General features: G+C 38.4%; 1 protein-coding gene across 1 annotated transcript; it reads left to right on the top strand.

Moving 5' to 3' along the window:
* The first annotated feature begins 353 nt into the window (after positions 1-353).
* On the top strand, positions 354-2,131 carry LOC145064276 (putative mitochondrial protein AtMg00860). The gene is made up of 2 exons (XM_079011756.1): positions 354-561; positions 1,620-2,131. Exons 1-2 carry the CDS (start codon positions 354-356, stop codon positions 2,129-2,131), a joined length of 720 nt encoding a protein of 239 aa, XP_078867882.1.
* The last annotated feature ends 20,024 nt before the right edge of the window (positions 2,132-22,155 follow it).

Here is a 22,155-nt window from a genome sequence, read left to right as displayed (position 1 = left end):
CAGCAAACACAACTACTATTCAAAGTGCAGTAAGTCTAGCAAATCGACTAACCAATGATGTGATAAGGATGGGAGCATCGACAAAGAAAAGCTCTAGTAGTAAGAGGAAGCCAGCAGATCAGGGAGAGAAGAAGTATGGAGGCAAGTCAGGGAGGAAGCATAAAGTCTCAAGAAACTTTATGGTAAGAGCCCAGGAGCAAGAACCAGTGAAAACTTAAGAACAGGAAGTGCAGGAGCGAAAGCAGTACTCAGGACCGCTTCCGAAGTGCAATAAGTGTAACTTTCATCACAAGGGAGCTTGCCCAGTATGTCAAAACTGTAAGCAAACAGGCCATTGCTCGAAGTATTGTAAGATGATTAAGGAAGGAAAAAGGGCATGTTACGAGTGCGGGAGTACTGATCATCTCCGTAGAGCATGTCCCAAACTGAACAAAGGACCTGATAACAATGGACAAGGTCAGGCCAGGCAAAACTTCCAAGGGAATCAAGTTGGACGGCCAAGAGGTGTAGCCTTTGTGATTGGTGCAGAAGAAGCTCGTCAGAACCCTGAAGTGATAACAGGTACGTTTCTCCTGAACAACTATTTTGCATCAGTAATATTCGCTTGGGGGGGGGGGGGGCAGATAGGAGTTTTGTTTCTTTATCATTTAGACCGTTAATTGGCTTGAAATCAAAAAAGATGAGGAATGCTTATGCTATTGAACTTGCTGATGGGTATGAAATTAGGGCTAATGATATAATTTCTGGTTGTACTCTGAATTTAGCTGATAAACTATTTAGCATTGACCTAATTCCTATAGAATTAGGTAGTTTTGATGTGATAGTAGGGATGGATTGGTTAACCAAAAATAGAGCGGACATTAGTTCTTACGAGAAATTCATTAGAGTGCCTCTCCCTAATGGAGAAACTCTTATCATACACGGTGAGAAGCCAGGAAGAAGTTTAAACATAGTATCAAGCATGAAGATTCACAAGTACCTGAAGAAGAATTGTATTGCATTCATGGCTCACGTGCTAGAAAGAGAACCTGAAGCTAAGCAACTCAAGGAGATTCCAGTGGTTCAAAACTATCCCGAAGTGTTTCCGGAGGAATTGCCCAGTTTACCCCCTCATAGGCAGGTCGAATTTCGGATAGACTTAATTCCCGAAGCGGCACCGGTAGCAAAAGCACCATATCGCCTTACACCATCCGAGATGCAAGAACTATCCGGACAACTTCAAGAACTTCTAGACAAAGGGTTTATTCGACCAAGTTCTTCACCGTGGGGAGCCCCAGTGTTATTCGTCAAAAAGAAAGATGGTTCGTTCCGAATATGCATTGATTATAGAGAACTGAACAAGTTGGCAATCAAGAATCGATACCCCCTCCCTAGAATAGATTACTTGTTCGACCAATTGCAGGGCACTTCCTACTTCTCAAAAATCGACCTTCGGTCAGGGTATCGTCAGCTAAGAATTCACGAAGGGGACATTCACAAAACAACATTTAGAATCCGTTATGGACATTATGAGTTCTTAGTCATGCCTTTTGGACTAACGAACGCACCCGCTGATTTCATGGATTTGATGAATAGGGTCTGTAGACCATACCTAGACAAGTTTGTAATTGTATTTATAGATGACATACTTTTTTACTCGCAAACCAAAGAAGATCACTATAAAAATCTGAAGCTAGTGTTGGAGATGTTGAAGGAGCAGAAATTGTACGCCAAGTTCACTAAATATGAATTTTGGATTCGGGAAGTACATTTTCTTGGTCATGTGATCGGCGAAAGAGGAATTCATGTAGATCCGGCTAAGATCGAGGCAATCAAGAAATGGGAAGCCCCCAAAACCCCGACAGAAATACGACAGTTCCTAGGATTAGCTGGGTACTACAGACGCTTCATTGAGAATTTCACTAGGATTGCTCAACCATTAACATCTTTGACCCAAAAGGATAGAAAATTTCTCTGGGAAGAGAAACACGAAGAGGCGTTTCAAATCCTGAAAAACAAGTTGTGCAATGTACCAATTCTGGCTTTACCAGAAGGATCAGAGAACTTTGTGGTGTGTTGTGATGCGTCTCATCAAGGATTAGGATGTGTGTTAATGCAAAAAGATAAGGTCATTGCGTATGCTTCTAGATAACTCAAACCGCACGAGAAGAATTATACCACCCATGATCTAGAACTAGGAGCAATATTTTTCGCTCTTAAGATATGGAGGCATTATTTGTACGGAACCAAGTGCACCATTTATACTGATCACAAAAGCCTTCAGCATATCCTGGATCAGAAAATGTTAAAGATGCGGCAGAGAAGATGGGTAGAGTTGTTTAGTGATTATGATTGTGAGATACGATATCACCCAGGAAAGGCTAACGTAGTAGCCGACGCTCTTAGTAGGAAAGAAAGAGTGAAACCTTCCCGTGTGAGAGCTTTGGGAATGGTAATTCAGACAAGCTTGAAATCTCAAATCATTGATGCCTAGGAGAAAGCGTTATTCAAGGAAAATCTTCCATGCGAGACTTTACATGGTTTGGAAGAGAGATTTGAAACCAAACCTGATGGAGTTCGTTATTTTAAGGACAGGGTCTAGATTCCAAGGGTTAACAATCTGAGAGACATGGTACTAGAGGAGTCTCATCGATCTAAATACTCAATCCACCCTGGAGCGGATAAGATGTACAAGGATCTTAAAGAGTACTATTGGTGGCCTGGAATGAAAAAGGATATTGCCTTGTATGTCGGGAAGTGTTTGACATGCTCAACAGTCAAAGCTGAACATCAAAAACCATCTGGGCTGTTGCAACAACCTGAAATTCCCCAATGGAAATGGGAGCAAATATCTTTGGATTTCGTTACCAAACTTCCTAGAACTGCTAATGGTCACGACTCAATTTGGGTCATAGTGGATCGACTGACGAAATCTGCTCACTTTCTCCTCATCCGGGAAGATTTCAAGATGGAAAAATTGGCCCAAATCTACATCGACAAAATTGTTTCTCTGCATGGTGTACCCCTATCTATCATTTCTGATAGAGATAGTCGTTTTACATCACGATTTTGGTAGATGTTACAGAAGGCACTAGGAACCAAGATAGATTTGAGCACAACTTACCACCCTCAGACAGATGGGCAAACAGAGAGAACAATACAAACATTGGAAGACATGCTACGAGCGTGTGTCATCAAGTTCAAAGGAAATTGGGATACTCATTTGCCTCTAATTGAGTTTTCCTATAATAACAGTTACCACACGAGTATCCAATATGCTCCATATGAAGCATTGTATGGACGCAACTGTCGTTCGCCCTTATGCTGGACAGAAATCGAAGACAGACAGTTGACTAGACTCGAACTTATCCAGGAAACATCTGACAAGATTGCTATCATCAAGGATAGGCTTAAAGTTGCTAGAGATCGTCAGAAAAGTTATGCGGATAATCGTCGAAAACCATTAGAGTTCCAAGTAGGAGACAAGGTACTTTTAAAAGTGTCGCCTTGGAAAGGGCTTGTGCGTTTTGGTAAGAAAGGAAAACTAAGCCCGAGATATGTTGGACCCTTTGAAGTCATTGAAAGGATTGGTCCGGTAGCTTATAAACTCCAGTTGACCCAAGAGTTAAGCGTCATTCACTACACATTCCACGTCTCCAATCTTAAGAAATGTCTAGCCGACGAAGCCTTAATAGTACCCCTGGAGGAAATTAAGATCAATGATAAGCTTAACTTCGTTGAGGAACAGATAGAAATCCTTGACAGGGAGGTTAAACAACTTAATCGGAGTAAGATCCCAATTGTGAAAGTTCGATGGAACTCAAATTGTGGGCCGGAGTTCACCTGGGAGCGTGAGGACTTCATGAAGGAAAAGTATCCACAACTTTTCCCATGCGATGACAAGTGATGACATAGAATGAATTTTGGGACGAAATTCTTTTTAGGTGGGGGATACTGTGACAACTGTCAAATTCAGGTCATTCTCGGACTCATGCATCTTTATAAAAACCATTCATGCACAACATGCCATGGCCTAGCAGTATAGATTAGGTCAAAATCTTGCATAAACTAGGATCCAACTAAGATCTAGGACAAATATACTTGACACTTACGATTCTAGTAAGTTGCTTAACTACAATAGGAAATGCCAATGCGATAATTTGAATGAAAATTTCAAGCTTTGTTATAATTGAAAAAGGGTATAAAACCCTAAAAATAAATTAAAATATTCTAATTATACTTCATTATGATGATGAACATCAAACAATATTCCAAAAACCCTAAAGAGCCCAAAATCCAAATTTATAAATCTTAAAGCTTAAAAACTTTATAAAGTTTGGCTATAAACTTCCAAATATCAAATTTTATTAATCAAATTATGGGTTATACCAATGAAATAGAAATATAAATTAACATGCATTAATCATAATTAATTAGTTAAAAACAAGATTTTTAAATAAATCAAAATTTTCTTAAAGAATCACTTTTATAAAAATTATATTTTTACAAAAAATGAAGAGGGAAATTATTAATTTGAATTTTTGGAGAGAGAGGGCTCCTAATCCACTCAAAAACCGGCCATCTCCCCTCCCCCATGCTCCCTCTTCCCAAAAACTTCAATCATTAACTCATTTCCTACACTCTACCTCTTCCCTCTTCACTCTCTCACACTTTACCCTCCTAACACACACAAACTCTCTTCCTTTCTCTCTCTAACTCACGAAATTTCTCTCATTCCTCTGCCAAATTTCGAGATTTTGAAGACTTTGAAGTGTTCTTACTTCCCTCAAAGTCAAAACCAAGGTAAACGACATCTTCTCTCATAGTTTCATGATTTTTACTTCTTCTTCATAGTTTTCTCTACTTTTCGGATTCTATGCCTTTCCATGGCTAGAAATCTTTATTTTTCCATTGTGGTTTGTAGATTCTCACCATAACACAATGCATGTGTTTGAAATGGTGAAAATCCGGGATCAAACCCTTGCAAGGAGTGAAAATGATGCACATATGTTCATGTGACTTCAAAAACAAGTATTACATCTTCTTCCCCATTTATTTTGTGTTCTTGCATGATAAAAAGCATTTAAAACGTTTCTAGTACATCTTGGATGCTCATTCACTCCATGCATGTGCTAGAAATCGGACCTTAACAAAGGCATGCATGATGTTTTTGTCAAAATGTCCTAAGAATGCACTCAAAGCAAACATGCAATCTGCCAGATTACTTTGTTCAACTTTGAACGACCATAACTCGGTCATTACTTAACCAAATCATGATATTCTTTTTGTATTGGATAGTTCCATGAGTTAAATTTCAAACCCAACTGGTCTCACTATAAGATATTTAATATCCGATTTTTGGCAATTTTTACAAAATAGTTGCACAAACAGCTCTTTTTCTATGATCACCATTTTTGCCTTGCATGATCAATGGCCTTAACCCAACCATAAATCTGGGGAAAAATACTTTAGAAACTTAACATATCGAGTAAATGATGGCCGAAATTTCGTGGCTTAAAACCTCACTGAATGGGCTACACAAATTCATGAACTTCAGCCACATTTACATCTCATGCACCATTGCATGCAACATTTCTTAACTTGTTTGGGTTCAATACCCCTATTTCCCTTCTGAATAAATTTTGAACATTTTTCCTTTTGAAATCACTCACATGCATGTGATAATCTGTAAAATACCAAAAGTTTTTATAATTTCTTTGATTTATTAAAATTATTGCTAGAAACCAAGGGGATAAATCACATAAAATACTTCCAGAGGTCAATAAATCCGGAACAAATTCATGGATGACCCTTATGATGGATAATGACTCCTCACTAAATTACATCAATTTTTGTTGCTGTTTGGTAAGATTTCCGATTTTCTTTTTGTTAAGATATAATAAATCACAAAACCACTTTAGAGAGTGTGAAAATTTTATCTAACAATTTTCGCATACCTTACCTGTGATGGTCGACTTAGAAAAATAATTTCAACATTTTTCATCATGCCTTGCTATTTTTCCCGATTTTTGGTAATTATAATGGTTTTAAAATGGGAAAACTAGTTATGATTATCCAAAAATCAGGAAAATTTCCCAGAACATCATATTGTACAGTAGGAGGTTACATAAAAAGTTTGAGGATTTTTCTCTACTGTAAACTATTTTTCTCTTATTTTCTAAAGTTAATTACACATAAATACCTAAAACCAGATTATACATTACGAAAACCACTTTTGATATTTTTCCAAGGTTATTTATACTGTAAATGATGTTACAAAAAGTTTTGGTAATTTATTTTAACTGTTTAATATTATTTCTTCAATTAATGATTATTTAAAGGTATAAAACAAGGAAAAATAGAAGTACCCACTGAAAAATATCTTTTATATTTTTCCCAGCATATTTATGTACAATAACAGTTAAATAAAAAGTTTGGGTAATTTTGGAAACTGTTTTATATTTATTTCAATTTTTATTGGAATAAATGCTCAAAAATCATAAAATATAATTAAACAGCTTGGAAATCCATTTTTATATCTTTCCCAGCTTAGTATTGTGTAATATCAGATAAATTAAAAGTTTGAGAACTTTTATCCTTTGAATGCTATTTTCGTGAATTTATGTTGTTATAAAGACTTAAAATTTGGAAAATTTATATTCCAAAGTTGTAGTTAATCGCATGACTTGTATAATTTCGTTATTTCAGAAAAAGTGTAACCAATTAATATAAAATTAAATACTAAAACATAAATTGGCATTTCACTATATGTAGAATTTAGTATATTAGCATTAGATTTCGACATGGAAACTCACTAGTGTGTGTTTGATGTCGTAGGATCCCGGTAGTAAGACGTTGGTGCATTCCGAAGTACCACTTGTACCTATTAGAAACATTTTGAGTATTCACGCACTCCCCTATTTTTTGTTTTTATGTTTCGGGGTGGAAAAGCATGTCCAGAAAAACTATAATTTGCATGTTGTATTTAAATTGGTTATTATCAAACACGATTGCTATTGTATTGCTATGTTTCTTTATGTATGTCTATGCAACACGGAACATGAGAACTTATCGTACTAAGGCCCTTGCCTTATCTCTAACCATTAACTCTTTGAGCCAATGGTCATTATGGATTGCGCTATTAGGAATTGACAACTCCTCACTCGCCTGAATCGCTGGAGTGCATGATACCATATTCATCTATGGAACGATAAGCATAGATCTCGATAGAGCTTCAGTCATAGGTTTGGTTGAGACTCATTGTTTGCTCATACACATACAAACTCGTTTCTCGTTATAGCAATAAACTTGTATTCATTAATAACAATCAACTTTGTTTATCATTAAAGCAATGTACTTGTATTTACGAAAAACCTTATTTCAAGCTCGATTTTATAAACTTGTGAACTCACCAACTATTTTCATAGTGGATGCTTGTTTTACATGCTTTTTCAGGAAATAATTAGTAAGTGGATATAAAGATTCATCATCATAGAGCATGCTGCATCGTGTTGAAGTTATTTATGAAGTTATCTTTGAACAGTGTTATTTTGGAAAAACTTGTATTTTGTTGATTTTGAAGCTATGGGTTGTAAACTTTTAAATACTGCTATGGTGATGTATCATTATCTTTTGCAATGAAACTGTTATCGCTATCATACCTTGCGTTTCCGCTTTAGCGGGGTGTGACAGAAGTGGTATCAGAGCTAAAGTTATAGAGAACATCGGTTTTTCTTTATGAAAACACAACCTATAACCAAAACTTATAAAGAAATTCTTTTTACATCAAACATATTACAAGTATAATTAGGTCGGGAGTTGTATCGTTGGACCTCAATTAAACATAGCCTGATCACCTATGTTTAATTAAGGAAAGATTTATACAAATCCTGAGCTAATTATAATGGGAATATGTTCAACAAAAATATTTGAGAAAACTTTATTTCAAAAATTCAAAATGGTAAATTTTGGTGTGTGTAAGCATTGCATAATATAGGCATGCATTGTCATTTATTTCATATCTCATTGAAACTATGTCTCAGTCCACTATGTCCACATCGTCATCTTCCCGCGTTACCGCCTCGGCCGACGAGTCCGGATACGTCACTATTATCCCTCGACGTAATCCCCCCGCCTCGGTAGAAGAAGACCCATTGGAGGACACGGAAGATACAGGAAACTCGGTAGAGATCAGCAATGACAACGCCCCAAATCAACGACACGAGGCATCACCTACATCGGTGTTGCCACAACCTCCACTTTATGGACTTTTCATTCGGAGGACGGCGAGGAAGAGTGTTCCCATTCCAGGGAGGATAGCCACCAGCACAGCAGGACATGGCACGGCAGGACCTAGCGGGGTAGGACCCAGCAATATAGGAGCGAGAACACCCTCACCACAGCAAGTCATAGGGATACCTGTCAGGCAGCCAGGTATGACCCCGGAGGAGTCCAGGAGATTGCAGTCGATAGCAGCGGGCCTACGTCATAGTCTCGCTGTGATAGCTGGGCATCGGGACGTTTTGGATGAAGTCTTGACAAGGATGGAAATCTTATTTCAGCATTCGATGGAGACTGTTGACACTGCTAGTGCTGCTAGATGAGTGGCATGTCGTGTGATGACCGCATATTATGTGCTTGTTGGGCTATTACTGATTGTGGTGTTGATGTTTCTCATTGGGATAGCGATTAGTGTTTGGTTCTGATTTCAGTATTTTATTTTATTTTGTCATGAAATGAGAACCCATGTTGGGTGTCTTTTGGGAAAAACATTTGAAACTTTATTTTGGGATTGATGTATTGGTTTGGTTTTAAGACAATGTCAAATGGTAATGAAGAATTTTATTTTATGTTTGAAAACTTTTTCTATGAGGTCAAACCCTAAAATTTATTTAGTCAATGGTTTAATAAAAAAAAAAGATTTTTTTTTCTTTCCTTTCTCAAATTTATATGCATAGTATTCATCCAACCCATTAATTTGCCAACACTTATGGTTTTCAAAATAGTAGTGAACTAAATATTATACATTATTTTATGTATTTATACGTATTTTTACTCTTGTGTCATAGAACCATGTCAGGAAGGCCTAATCGCGGGCGCCCACAGAACGAAACACCCGATGTTGCTCAAATTGTAGCACAACAACTCATGCAAGCAATCCCAAACATTGTTACTCAAGTAACTGCAAGACTTAATGCTAACCAAGGAAGTAGTGGAGGAAACCGGGGAAACAATGAAAGAGAATGCAACTACAAGTCCTTTATGGCCTGTAAACCTAAGGAGTTCCATGGAAAGGAAGGTGTGGTTGGGTTGTTGAAATGGATTGACAGCATGGAGTCGGTCCTTCACATTAGCAAATGCCTCGAGCGCAACAAAGTTGAGTATGCATCTTGCCTATTCCAAGATAGGGCATTAACCTGGTGGAATACGCTAGTGCAAATCAGAGGTCGTACGGCAGCATATCAACTAACTTGGGAAGATCTAAAGAAGCTACTGATAGAGGAGTATTGTCCCAAGGATGAACTTCAGAAGCTTGAATCTGAATTTTGGAACCATTCTATGGTTGGAACACAAATAGAGAAGTACACAGGGCGTTTTCATGAACTAGCAAAACTGGTACCTCACATGGTTACTCCTGTGGAGAAACAGATAGATCGTTACATCTAGGGTCTGGCACCAGAGATTCGGGGAATGGTTACCTCAACAAACCCAACTACTATTCAAAGTGTAGTAAGTCTAGCAAATCGACTAACCAATGATGTGATAAGGATGGGAGCATCGACAAAGGAAAGCTCTAGTAGTAAGAGGAAGCCAGCAGATCAGGGAGAGAAGAAGTATGGAGGCAAGTCAGGGAGGAAGCAGAAAGTCTCAAGAAACTTTATGGTAAGAGCCTAGGAGCAAGAACCGGTGAAAACTCAAGAACAGGAAGTGCAGGAGCGAAAGCAGTACTCAGGACCGCTTCCGAAGTGCAATAAGTGTAACTTTCATCACAAGGGAGCTTGCCCAGTATGTCAAAACTGTAAGCAAACAAGCCATTACTCGAAGTATTGTAAGATGATTAAGGAAGGAAAAAGGGCATGTTACGAGTGCGGGAGTACTGATCATCTCCGTAGAGCATGTCCCAAACTGAACAAAGCACCTGATAACAATGGACAAGGCCAGGCCAGACAAAACTTCCAAGGAAATCAAGTTGGACGGCCAAGAGGTGTAGCCTTTGTGATTGGTGCAGAAGAAGCTCGTTAGAACCTTGAAGTGATAACAGGTACGTTTCTCCTGAACAACCATTTTGCATCAGTAATATTCGATGGGGGAGCAGATAGGAGTTTTGTTTCTTTAGCATTTAGACCGTCAATTGGCTTGAAATCGAAAAAGATGAGGAATGCTTATGCTATTGAACTTGCTGATGGGTATGAAATTAGGGCTAATTATATAATTTCTGGTTGTACTCTGAATTTAGCTGATAAACTATTTAGCATTGACCTAATTCCTATAGAATTAGGTAGTTTTGATGTGATAGTAGGGATGGATTGGTTATCCAAAAATAGAGCGGACATTGGTTGTTACGAGAAAGTCATTAGAGTGCCTCTCCCTAATGGAGAAACCCTTACCATACATGGTGAGAAGCCAGGAAGAAATTTAAACATAGTATCAAGCATGAAGATTCACAAGTACCTGAAGAAGAATTGTATTGCATTCATGGCTCACGTGCTAGAAAGAGAACCTGAAGCTAAGCAACTCAAGGAGATTCCAGTGGTTCAAAACTATCCCGAAGTGTTTCCGGAGGAATTGCCCGGTTTACCCCCTCATAGGCAGGTCGAATTTCGGATAGACTTAATTCCCGGAGCGACACCGGTAGCAAAAGCACCATATCGCCTTGCACCATCCGAGATGCAAGAACTATCCGGAAAACTTCAAGAACTTCTAGACAAAGGGTTTATTCGACCAAGTTCTTTACCGTGGGGAGCCCCAGTGTTATTCGTCAAAAAGAAAGATGGTTCGTTCCGAATGTGCATTGATTATAGAGAACTGAACAAGTTGGCAATCAAGAATCGATATCCCCTCCCTAGAATAGATTACTTGTTCGACCAATTGCAGGGCACTTCCTACTTCTCAAAAATCGACCTTCGGTCAGGGTATCATCAGCTAAGAATTCACGAAGGGGACATTCACAAAACAGCATTTAGAATCCGTTATGGACATCATAAGTTCTTAGTCATGCCTTTTGGACTAACGAATGCACCCGTTGATTTCATGGATTTGATGAATAGGGTCTGTAGACCATACCTAGACAAGTTTGTAATTGTATTTATAGATGACATACTTTTTTACTCGCTAACCAAAGAAGATCACCATAAAAATCTGAAGCTAGTGTTGGAGATGTTGAAGGAGCAGAAATTGTATGCCAAGTTCACTAAATGTGAATTTTAGATTCGGGAAGTACATTTTCTTGGTCATGTGATCGGCGAAAGAGAAATTCATGTAGATCCGGCTAAGATCGAGGCAATCAAGAAATGGGAAGCCCCCAAAAACCCGACAGAAATACGATAGTTCCTAGGATTAGCTGGGTACTACAGACACTTCATTGAGAATTTCTCTAGGATTGCTCAACCATTAACATCTTTGACCCAAAAGGATAGAAAATTTCTCTGGGAAGAGAAACATGAAGAGGCGTTTCAAATCCTGAAAAACAAGTTGTGCAATGCACCAATTCTGGCTTTACTAGAAGGATCAGAGAACTTCGTGGTGTATTGTGATGCGTCTCATCAAGGATTAGGATGTGTGTTAATGCAAAAAGATAAGGTCATTGCGTATCCTTCCAGACAACTCAAACCGCACGAGAAGAATTATACCACCCATGATCTAGAACTAGGAGCAATAGTTTTCGCTCTTAAGATATGGAGGCATTATTTGTATGGAACCAAGTGCACCATTTATACTGATCACAAAAGCCTTCAGCATATCCTGGATCAGAAAATGTTAAAGATGCGGCAGAGAAGATGTTAGAGTTGTTTAGTGATTATGATTGTGAGATACGATATCACCCAGGAAAGGCTAACGTAGTAGACGACGCTCTTAGTAGGAAAGAAAGAGTGGAACCTTCCCGTGTGAGAGCTTTGAGAATGGTAATTCAAACAAGCTTGAAATCTCAAATCATTGATGCCCAGGAGAAAGCGTTATTCAAGGAAAATCTTCCAGGCGAGACTTTACATGGTTTGGAAGAGAGATTTGAAACCAAACCTGATGGAGTTCATTATTTTAAGGACAGGGTCTGGATTCCAAGGGTCAACAATCTGAGAGACATGGTACTAGAGGAGTCTCATCGATCTAAATACTCAATCCACCCTGGAGAGGATAAGATGTACAAGGATCTTAAAGAGTACTATTGGTGGCCTGGAATGAAAAAGGATATTGCCTTGTATGTCGGGAAGTGTTTGACATGCTCAACAGTCAAAGCTGAACATCAAAAACCATCCGGGCTGTTGCAACAACCTGAAATTCCCCAATGGAAATGGGAGCAAATATCTATGGATTTCTTTACCAAACTTTCTAGAACTGCTAAAGGTCACGACTCAATTTGGGTCATAGTGGATGGACTGACAAAATCTGCTCACTTTCTCCCAATCTGGGAAGATTTCAAGATGGAAAAATTGGCCCAAATCTACATCGACAAAATTGTTTCTCTGCATGGTGTACCCCTATCTATCATTTTTGATAGAGATAGTCGTTTTACATCACGATTTTGGTGGATGTTACAGAAGGCACTAGGAACCAAGATAGATTTGAGCACAACTTACCACCCTCAGACAGATGGGCAAACAGAGAGAACAATACAAACATTGGAAGACATGCTACGAGCGTGTGTCATCGAGTTCAAAGGAAATTGGAATACTCATTTGCGTCTAATTGAGTTTTCCTACAATAACAGTTACCACACGAGTATCCAATGTGCTCCATATGAAGCATTGTATGGACGCAAGTGTCGTTCGCCCTTATGCTGGACAGAAATCGAAGACAGACAGTTGACTATACTCGAACCTATCCAGGAAACATCTGACAAGATTGCTATCATCAAGGATAGGCTTAAAGCTGCTAGAGATCGTCAGAAAAGTTATGCGGATAATCGTCGAAAACTATTAGAATTCCAAGTAGGAGACAAGGTACTTTTAAAAGTGTCGCCTTGGAAAGGGCTTGTGCGTTTTGGTAAGAAAGGAAAACTAAGCCCGAGATATGTTGGACCCTTTGAAGTCATTGAAAGGATTGGTCGGTAGCTTATAAACTCCAGTTGCCCCAAGAGTTAAGCGCCATTCACGACACATTCCACGTCTCCAATCTTAAGAAATGTCTAGCCAACGAAGCCTTAATAGTACCCCTGGAGGAAATTAAGATCAATGATAAGCTGAACTTCGTTGAGGAACCGATAGAAATCCTTGACAGGGAGGTTAAACAACTTAAACGGAGTAAGATCCCGATTGCGAAAGTTCGATGGAACTCAAATCGCGGGCCGGAGTTCACCTGGGAGCGTGAGGACTTCATGAAGGAAAAGTATCCACAACTTTTCCCATGTGATGACAAGTGATGACATAGAATGAATTTCGGGACGAAATTCTTTTTAAGTGGGGGATACTGTGACAACTGTCAAATTCAGGTCATTCTTGGACTCATGCATCTTTATAAAAACCATTCATGCACAACATGCCATGGCCTAGTAGTACAGATTATGTCAAAATCTTGCATAAACTAGGATCCAACTAAGATCTAGGACTAATATACTTGACACTTACGACTCTAGTAAGTTGCTTAACTACAATAGGAAATGTCAATGCGATAATTTGAATGAAACTTTCAAGCTTTGTTATAATTGAAAAAGGGTATAAAACCCTAAAAATAAATTAAAATATTCTAATTATACTTCATTATGATGATGAACATCAAACAATATTCCAAAAACCCTAAAGAGCCCAAAATCCAAATTTATAAATCTTAAAGCTTAAAAACTTTATAAAGTTTGGCTATAAACTTCCAAATATCAAATTTTATTAATCAAATTATGGATTATACCAATGGAATAGAAATATAAATTAACATGCATTAATCATAATTAATTAGTTAAAAACAAGATTTTTAAATCAATCAAAAATTTCTTAAAGAATCACTTTTATAAAAATTAGATTTTTATAAAAAATGAAGAGGGAAATTATTAATTTGAATTTTTGGAGAGAGAGGTCTCCTAGTCCACTCAAAAACCGGCCATCTCCCCTCCCCCATGCTCCATCTTCCGAAAAACTTCAATCATTAACTCATTTCCTACACTCTACCTCTTTCCTCTTCACTCTCTCACACTCCACCCTCCTAACACACACAAACTCTCTTCCTTTCTCTCTCTAACTCACGAAATTTCTCTCATTCCTCTGCCAAATTTCGAGATTTTGAAGACTTTGAAGTGTTCTTACTACCCTCAAAGTCAAAACCAAGGTAAACAACAACATCTTCTCTCATAGTTTCATGATTTTTACTTCTTCTTCTTCATAGTTTTCTCTACTTTTCGGATTCTATGCCTTTCCATGGCTAAAAATCTTTATTTCTCCCATGTGGTTTGTAGATTCTCACCATAACACAATGCATGTGTTTGAAATGGTGAAAATTCGGGATCAAACCCTTGCAAGGAGTGAAAATGATGCACATATGTTCATGTGACTTCAAAACCAAGTATTACATCTTCTTCCCCATTTCTTTTGTGTTCTTGCATGATCAAAAGCATTTAAAACATTTCTAGTACATCTTGGATGCTCATTCACTCCATGCATGTGCTAGAAATCGGACCTTAACAAAGGCATGCATGATGTTCTTGTCAAAATGTCCTAAGAATGCACTCAAAGAAAACATGCAATCTGCCAGATTACTTTGTTCAACTATGAACAACCATAACTCGGTCATTACTTAACCAAATCATGATATTCTTTTTGTATTGGATAGTGCCATGAGTTAACTTTCAAACCCAACTGGTCTCACTGTAAGATATTTAATATCCGATTTTTGGCAAGTTTTACAAAATAGTTGCACAAACAGCTCTTTTTCTATGATCACCATTTTTGCCTTGCATGATCAATGGCCTTAACCCAACCATAAATCTGGGGAAATATACTTTAGAAACTTAACATATCGAGTGAATGATGGCCGAAATTTCGTGGCTTAAAACCTCACTGAATGGACTACACAAATTCATGAACTTCAGCCACATTTACATCTCATGCACCATTGCATGCAACATTTCATAACTTGTTTGGGTTCAATACCCCTATTTCCCTTCTGAATAAATTTTGAACATTTTTCCTTTTGAAATCACTCACATGCATGTGATAATCTGTAAAATACCAAAAGTTTTTATTATTTCTTTGATTTATTAAAATTATTGCTAGAAACCAAGGGCATAAATCACATAAAATACTTCCAGAGGTCAATAAATCCGGAACAAATTCATGGATGACCCTTATGATGGATAATGACTCCTCACTAAATTACATCAATTTTTGTTGCTGTTTGGTAAGATTTCCGATTTTCTTTTTGTTAAGATATAATAAATCACAAAACCACCTTAGATAGTGTGAAAATTTTTTATAACAATTTTCGCATACCTTACCTGTGATGGTCGACTCAGAAAAATAATTTCAACATTTTTCATCATGCCTTGCTATTTTTCCCGATTTTTGGTAATTATAATGGTTTTAAAATGGGAAAACTAGTTCTGATTATCCAAAAATCAGGAAAATTTCCCAGAACATCATATTGTACAGTAGGAGGTTACATAAAAAGTGTGAGAAATTTTCTCTACTGTTAAATATTTTTCTCTTATTTTCTAAAGTTAATTACACATAAATACCCAAAACCAGATTATACATTACGAAAACCACTTTTGATATTCTTCCCAGGTTATTTATACTGTAAATGATGTTACAAAAAGTTTTGGTAATTTATTTTAACTGTTTAATATTATTTCTTGAATTAATGATTATTTAAAGGTATAAAACAAGGAAAAATAGAAATACCCACTGAAAAATATCTTTTATTTTTTTCCCAGCATATTTATGTATAATAAAAGTTAAATAAAAATTTTGGGTAATTTTGGAAACTGTTTTATATTTATTTCAATTTTTATTGGAATAAATGCTCAAAAATCATAAAATATAATTAAACAGCTTGGAAATCCATTTTTATATCTTTCCCAGCTTAGTATTGTGTAATATCAGATAAATTAAAAGTTTGAGAACTTTTATCCTTTGAATGCTATTTTCGTGAATTTATGTTGTTATAAAGACTTAAAATTTGGAAAATTTATATTCAAAAGTTGTAATTAATCGCACGACTTGTAGAATTTCGTTATTTCAGAAAAAGTGTAACCAATTAATATAAAATCAAATACTAAAACATAAATTGGCATTTCACTATATGTAGAATTTAGTATATTAGCATTAGATTTCGACATGGAAACTCACTAGTGTGTGTTTGATGTCGTAGGATCCCGGTAGTAAGACGTTGGTGCATTCCGAAGTACCACTTGTACCTACTCGAAACATTGTGAGTATTCACGCACTCCCCTATTTTTAGTTTTTATGTTTTGGGATGGAAAAGCATGTCCAGAAAAACTATAATTTGCATGTTGTATTTAAATTGGTTATTATCAAACACGATTGCTATTGTATTGCTATGTTTCTTTATGTATGTCTATGCAACACGGAACATGAGAACTTATCGTACTAAGGCCCTTGCCTTATCTCTAACCATTAACTCTTTGAGCCAATGGTCATTATGGATTGCGCTATTAGGAATTGACAACTCCTCACTCGCCCGAATCGCTGGAGTGCATGATACCATATTCATCTATGGAACGATAAGCATAGATCTCGATAGAGCTTCAGTCATAGGTTTGGTTGAGACTCATTGTTTGCTCATACACATACAAACTCGTTTCTCGTTATAGCAATAAACTTGTATTCATTAATAGCAATCAACTTTGTTTATCATTAAAGCAATGTACTTGTATTTACGAAAAGCCTTATTTCAAGCTCGATTTTATAAACTTGTGAACTCACCAACTATTTTCATAGTTGACGCTCGTTTTACATGCTTTTTCAGGAAATAATTAGTAAGTGGATATAAAGATTCATCATCATAGAGCATGCTGCATCGTGTTGAAGTTATTTATGAAGTTATCTTTGAACAGTGTTATTTTGGAAAAACTTGTATTTTGTTTCTTTTGAAGCTATGGGTTGTAAACTTTTAAATACTGCTATGGTGATGTATCATTATCTTTTGCAATGAAACCGTTATCGCTTTCATACCTTGCGTTTTCGCATTAGCGGGGTGTGACAGAGAGTGAAACCTTTCCCAGTAAAAAGGTGACTTAGGAGGAACGACTACCACCTTATGGCCTTTTTCTGATACTCATACTCCTACCTTGAATACTTGGACTACATCATTGGGATGTAGGTCGACACTCAGACAGCCAATATCCGAGGCACGGGAAAAATTCAGGCCTAACATAGTAAGGTTAGATATGTCCAGGGTTAACCTTCGTTTCTCATCAGCTTGTGTTCCTTTTCCTTGTAGGAAAAACCATGCCTCCGAAGAAGCGTAACCCATCCACCGGCAAGAAACCTACTCTCTTATTCGATGAAGCTACATTTCAAGCTGCAGTCTCGGCAGCCGTAGCAGCTGTCATGGCTCACCTGAATGCTAACAACACCAATGTTAGCAAGAGCCATATCAGGAATTCCGATCCTAGTGGTGGACAGCAGCAACCAACCTCTACATACCCAGCCACCCAAGAACCTCACTCAAATCCACTGAAGAGAAAGATCAAGATCGAAGAGGGAAGTACCTCGGCTCAAGGATCTTCCGAAGGGCAACGAGTTGAGACAGCCAATATCCCTGCCAATCCTACCATCCCTACACCTAGGAGACCATACCTAGGAAACCTTCCCCACTGTAGCAAGTGTAGCTACCATCATCATGGTATATGCCGGGAACTCTATTGTGCTAGGTGCCGCATGAAGGGGTATACTGCTCGCGTTTGCAGAACCCCGGTTAAGTTTATTACTTCAACTACCAATGTTGCGACCAATGCAGTTTGCCACCTATGTGGAGAGATTCGACACCTCAAGAAGGATTGTCCAACTGAAAGAAAAGACAAGGACACATGAGGAGTCTGACTCTAATGCTTAGGGAGAAGCATCAAGGAACTCGGTAGATTTTGGTACGTCTCTCAATCTCAGATAACTAACCGAAAACATTAAAAAGGCTAATTTTAAATGTAATTATTTCCCCCATTAAGGCGAAAGTCGCAGCACTGTTATAAAATTTAAAATTTCATTAGGTAAAACTATAATGGCTGAGTATATACGTTACGGCCATGTATAATTGAGATGGATAGACCTAGAGTGAGTGAATGCCGCCTCATTTGCTGTTCCTCATTTGGTTGTGGATTTAAGGCGGAGTCGCTCATTCAACAGTCCTCCCCACCTTAATTATACATGACTAGTATATGTGAGGCGATTATAGAAATGCCTCGTGAGAACCCATTCATGAAAAGGTACTCTACTCAGAAACATTCAGGACCCTCTATAGTTCCGCGTCGACTCTATCAGTCCAAGTATCCGCGACAGTGATACACAGGACGAAACCCGAGACGCCTAGAACTTGTGTGCTTGTTCGGCACATAACTCTATCGACCCTCCTACTGTATCATGTCGAAGTGTGCCAACTTTGACGACTCTATCAATTATGGTTCGACTTCGTGCAACCATGTGTAAATCTTTAGTGTTGTGTAAAAAGAACTTTCTCCATATCCATTTAAGCAAATAAAGGTTCTTCCGAACCTAAACTAAATAAGAACAATAAAAACTAATGCGATCCGTCAGTCGTCACTCTTGTCTCAAACCTTCCGAAGTACCCAGGAGAAAGGTACCACGCGCTGTTAACCAACCCCTCTCAGACAGATTGGAACCGAAGCAAAAGACACTGCAGGTATTCCAGAAGACGATAACCACCCGAAGCACACTCCGTAGGTTCCACAGAAAGACCCTTCATCCTATCCCATGGAACAGGAGCTAGAGTCAAGAGAACCCTTGCGGGTTGAGCTACTATAATGAGAATAGATCCGAAGTGTGTTGTCATCCCGGTTAAGCCAACATAGTAGCTAAGCACCCTCGGTTGGTGAAGAAATCTGAGTCGAAAGAGTCAGGGACATTGACTACGACCATCCATTCACGCTTAATTCCCCGAATTAAGCATCGCAACGGATATCCCGGAAATCCGAAAGCTGCGATGAGTTAAACTCTTAGAAGAATGGATGAGGAGATTAAAGTTCCGAGTGATGGAACCCTATACCCGCTAGATTTGACTTAGACCGAGGAAACTCAGAACCTTCAGAAGAGTAGTTGCAGAAGATGTTCACACTACTCAGACACTTCGTCCATCCCGTTACCGATGAGTAGTTCCTAGAACCCTCCACCTCTTACATGAAGGAAATCGTCGTCGCCTTGTAGACGATAGGCTACATTCTCCGAAGTGAACACTAGAATACCGAGAACCACAGAATAACCTTCGCAGCCAAGAATACTTGATCAAAGTGCGAAAGTAGTTGCGTTAAGCCTTATAACCCGGATCCCGAAGAGATTTTAGACTTGACACTAGTCTAGGTGTTAGTTGATGGGTTAGACAAGAGTACGCGCTTTCCACACTAAAATAAACCAATGCCTTGTAGATTAGAACATGTCTTAGAGATTCATTGGACTATCAGGTGCTCCATGAATACTATCTCACGCAGAAATAGTAGAACCACCTCCTGAGATAGTCCAACACTCATCTGGTGAAACCTTATCTCCCCGACCCTGAGGGTTTCTGTTAGGAATATCTCAAGACTCATTAGTGCAGATTCATTTTGCACAAGATTGAGATAGCCACTCTACAACAAAAAGATACCGTAGACACACAACCCATCAGATGATCTAGAAAGTCTCTAAAAGCCATTGACAGGAAACGCGTAACCAAGGACAACCCGAGCCCCCTAAGAACCATCCTGAAGGACTACACTTCCAGTATGAGAGAGAACGTTTGGAACTTCGAAATGGCGATCATGCTAGTGATGACCTCGCCATAGAAGTACACTATGTTCCAAGTACTGAAAATCTATACCCTTCCGAGAGCTTAGGACCATCCGAGATCCTTTACGGAGATTGGTCCAACCCCTCATCAAACCACTACTACTTTCGAAAATTCCACAAGTTTCACCACAGATCGATCCACTCATTAGACTTGATAAGTGTTTTCCCAACGTCACTCTTCGTATCCCACTCACCTTGATAGAAACCATTGAGAACCCTAACTTCGTAGATGAACCCGTAGGAATCACTACTGCACGAGACGGAATCTGCATCCCGTAAGTGAAGGATCGCTAGAAGGCAAACGAAGACCGGAGTTCACTTGGGAGTGCGAGGACAAACCGAATAGGAAGTACCCTCCTGCCTCTACTCGGTCATTTATACCTACTTCCTTGCCTAAACCTGAATTTCGGGATGAAATTCCCTTTAACGGGGGGATGATGTGACAACCCGAAATTTATTCCGTCATTTTTAACCTCCTTTCGTTAATAAGCCCCGCGTTATTTATTTGTCCGTTAACCTTTTGGAAGAGGTTATTAAATTTTGGACTTTTATAATGACTTGGTAAGGGTTGAAATAAAATTAGAAACACCCACAAAATGCCCTTAAAAATGTTCAGTTTCAACCAAGAACACTAAATCGGGTGCGAGCAAAAGCCCCGTTTAACGGCAGTATCGGGTAGATTTCCACTTAGCCCCAACTCAAACCCCTACATAAGGGGGAGTGGACTTCAATTCCATCCCTTTCACCCTCTCTATATACTCTCTCTCTCTCTCTACAACTTAGTTTTCTAGCCAAAATCGTCCGTTTCGAGCCCCAAACGAGTAAGCCATCTACCCTAACTTGTTGTATAGCTTAACTATCATGCAAATTCGTGTTTAAAACACCAAATAGGGGTACATTCATGTGTTTACGGCCCAAGAACACTCTTAGACCGTGAACACCATTTAAGGGGGGGTTTTTAAACCCCAAAACCCCTCCAAAGTGCCCCTAAGGCTTAGATATGACTTGTAGGCTTACACATTCGGACTTAGAACACCTTGAAATGAGTTTTTGGAGAGTAAACATGATTTTACCGACCAAGAGCATGCTTGGGTCGTAAACTCCTCTTAATGGGGAGTAAACTCATATTTGAGTGTTAAAAAGCCACTTAAACACACCAATGGCCTTGGATTAAATTCTAGAATCAACCACCAACAAGTTAGGGACCTTAAACTCAATTAAAACAACTCCATAAGGAATTCACGGCTGTAAACCCCTCATGAAAGGGTACCTGGGCCGTAAACTCCTGCAAAGGGGTTAAATGGTGCCCTAAACTCACCCCTTGACTTGTAAAAATGAGTATAACCATTTATGATTTACTTATGGCCTTCAAAACAATTTATGAATGTGTTGGTGAGAGTTTATGGCCGTAAACTCATAGTTTACTGCCATAAACTCATCAAATAGTCCATATGTTTGAATTAGTCCCTTTCTAATACCCTAGAACACAACCTAGCATCATCCCTTATTTGGTAAAAGGCCATTTAGCACTCAAGAACCTCATCCATGAGTTTACGGCCGTAAACTAATGGGTATGAGGTTTTTTGGGCCGAAATCTCTCCCAAGAGTTTACTCTTGAAGAGTAAACTCCTTACCCAAGCCATACATGTCCATAGATGTTACCCGGGATAACCCTAACACTTAATTAAAGTGATTTCCGCACTTTAGGATGCATATACTTGATTAATTAGTATTATATGTACTAATTGTATGTAAACATATGTTATCATATGTTAATAGGTCACTAAGTATGTTCAAGTCTTTAGTTGACACCGAGCACCCAACCGACACCTTCGTCGGATCCACTTACATCAGGTGAGTTCATACCCCTGAATGAACCTTTTAAATGTTTTACATGTTTTAATGGGGGGGGGGGAATACAAGTTAAACATGCCAGTTATCATATCAATCACATGTGATTGATAACCCGCATGCACAAGGATTTATTACACTATTAACTGTTTTACCAAATTTGATA

The sequence above is a fragment of the Lactuca serriola genome, chromosome 7 (assembly GCF_051521515.1).
Source record: "Lactuca serriola cultivar US96UC23 chromosome 7, Lser_US96UC23_V15, whole genome shotgun sequence".
Classification (NCBI taxonomy): Eukaryota; Viridiplantae; Streptophyta; class Magnoliopsida; order Asterales; family Asteraceae; genus Lactuca; species Lactuca serriola.
This window is presented reverse-complemented; position numbering and strand designations above follow the sequence as displayed.

What these genes read in the sequence shown, in the direction of transcription:
- LOC145064276 (XM_079011756.1), top strand. Translation starts at nt 354, where the DNA reads ATGATTAAGGAAGGAAAAAGGGCATGTTACGAGTGCGGGAGTACTGAT. An exon ending in GAACCCTGAAGTGATAACAG is followed by an intron (nt 562 to 1,619) that starts GTACGTTTCTCC and finishes TTGTATTTATAG; the next exon opens with ATGACATACTTTTTTACTCG.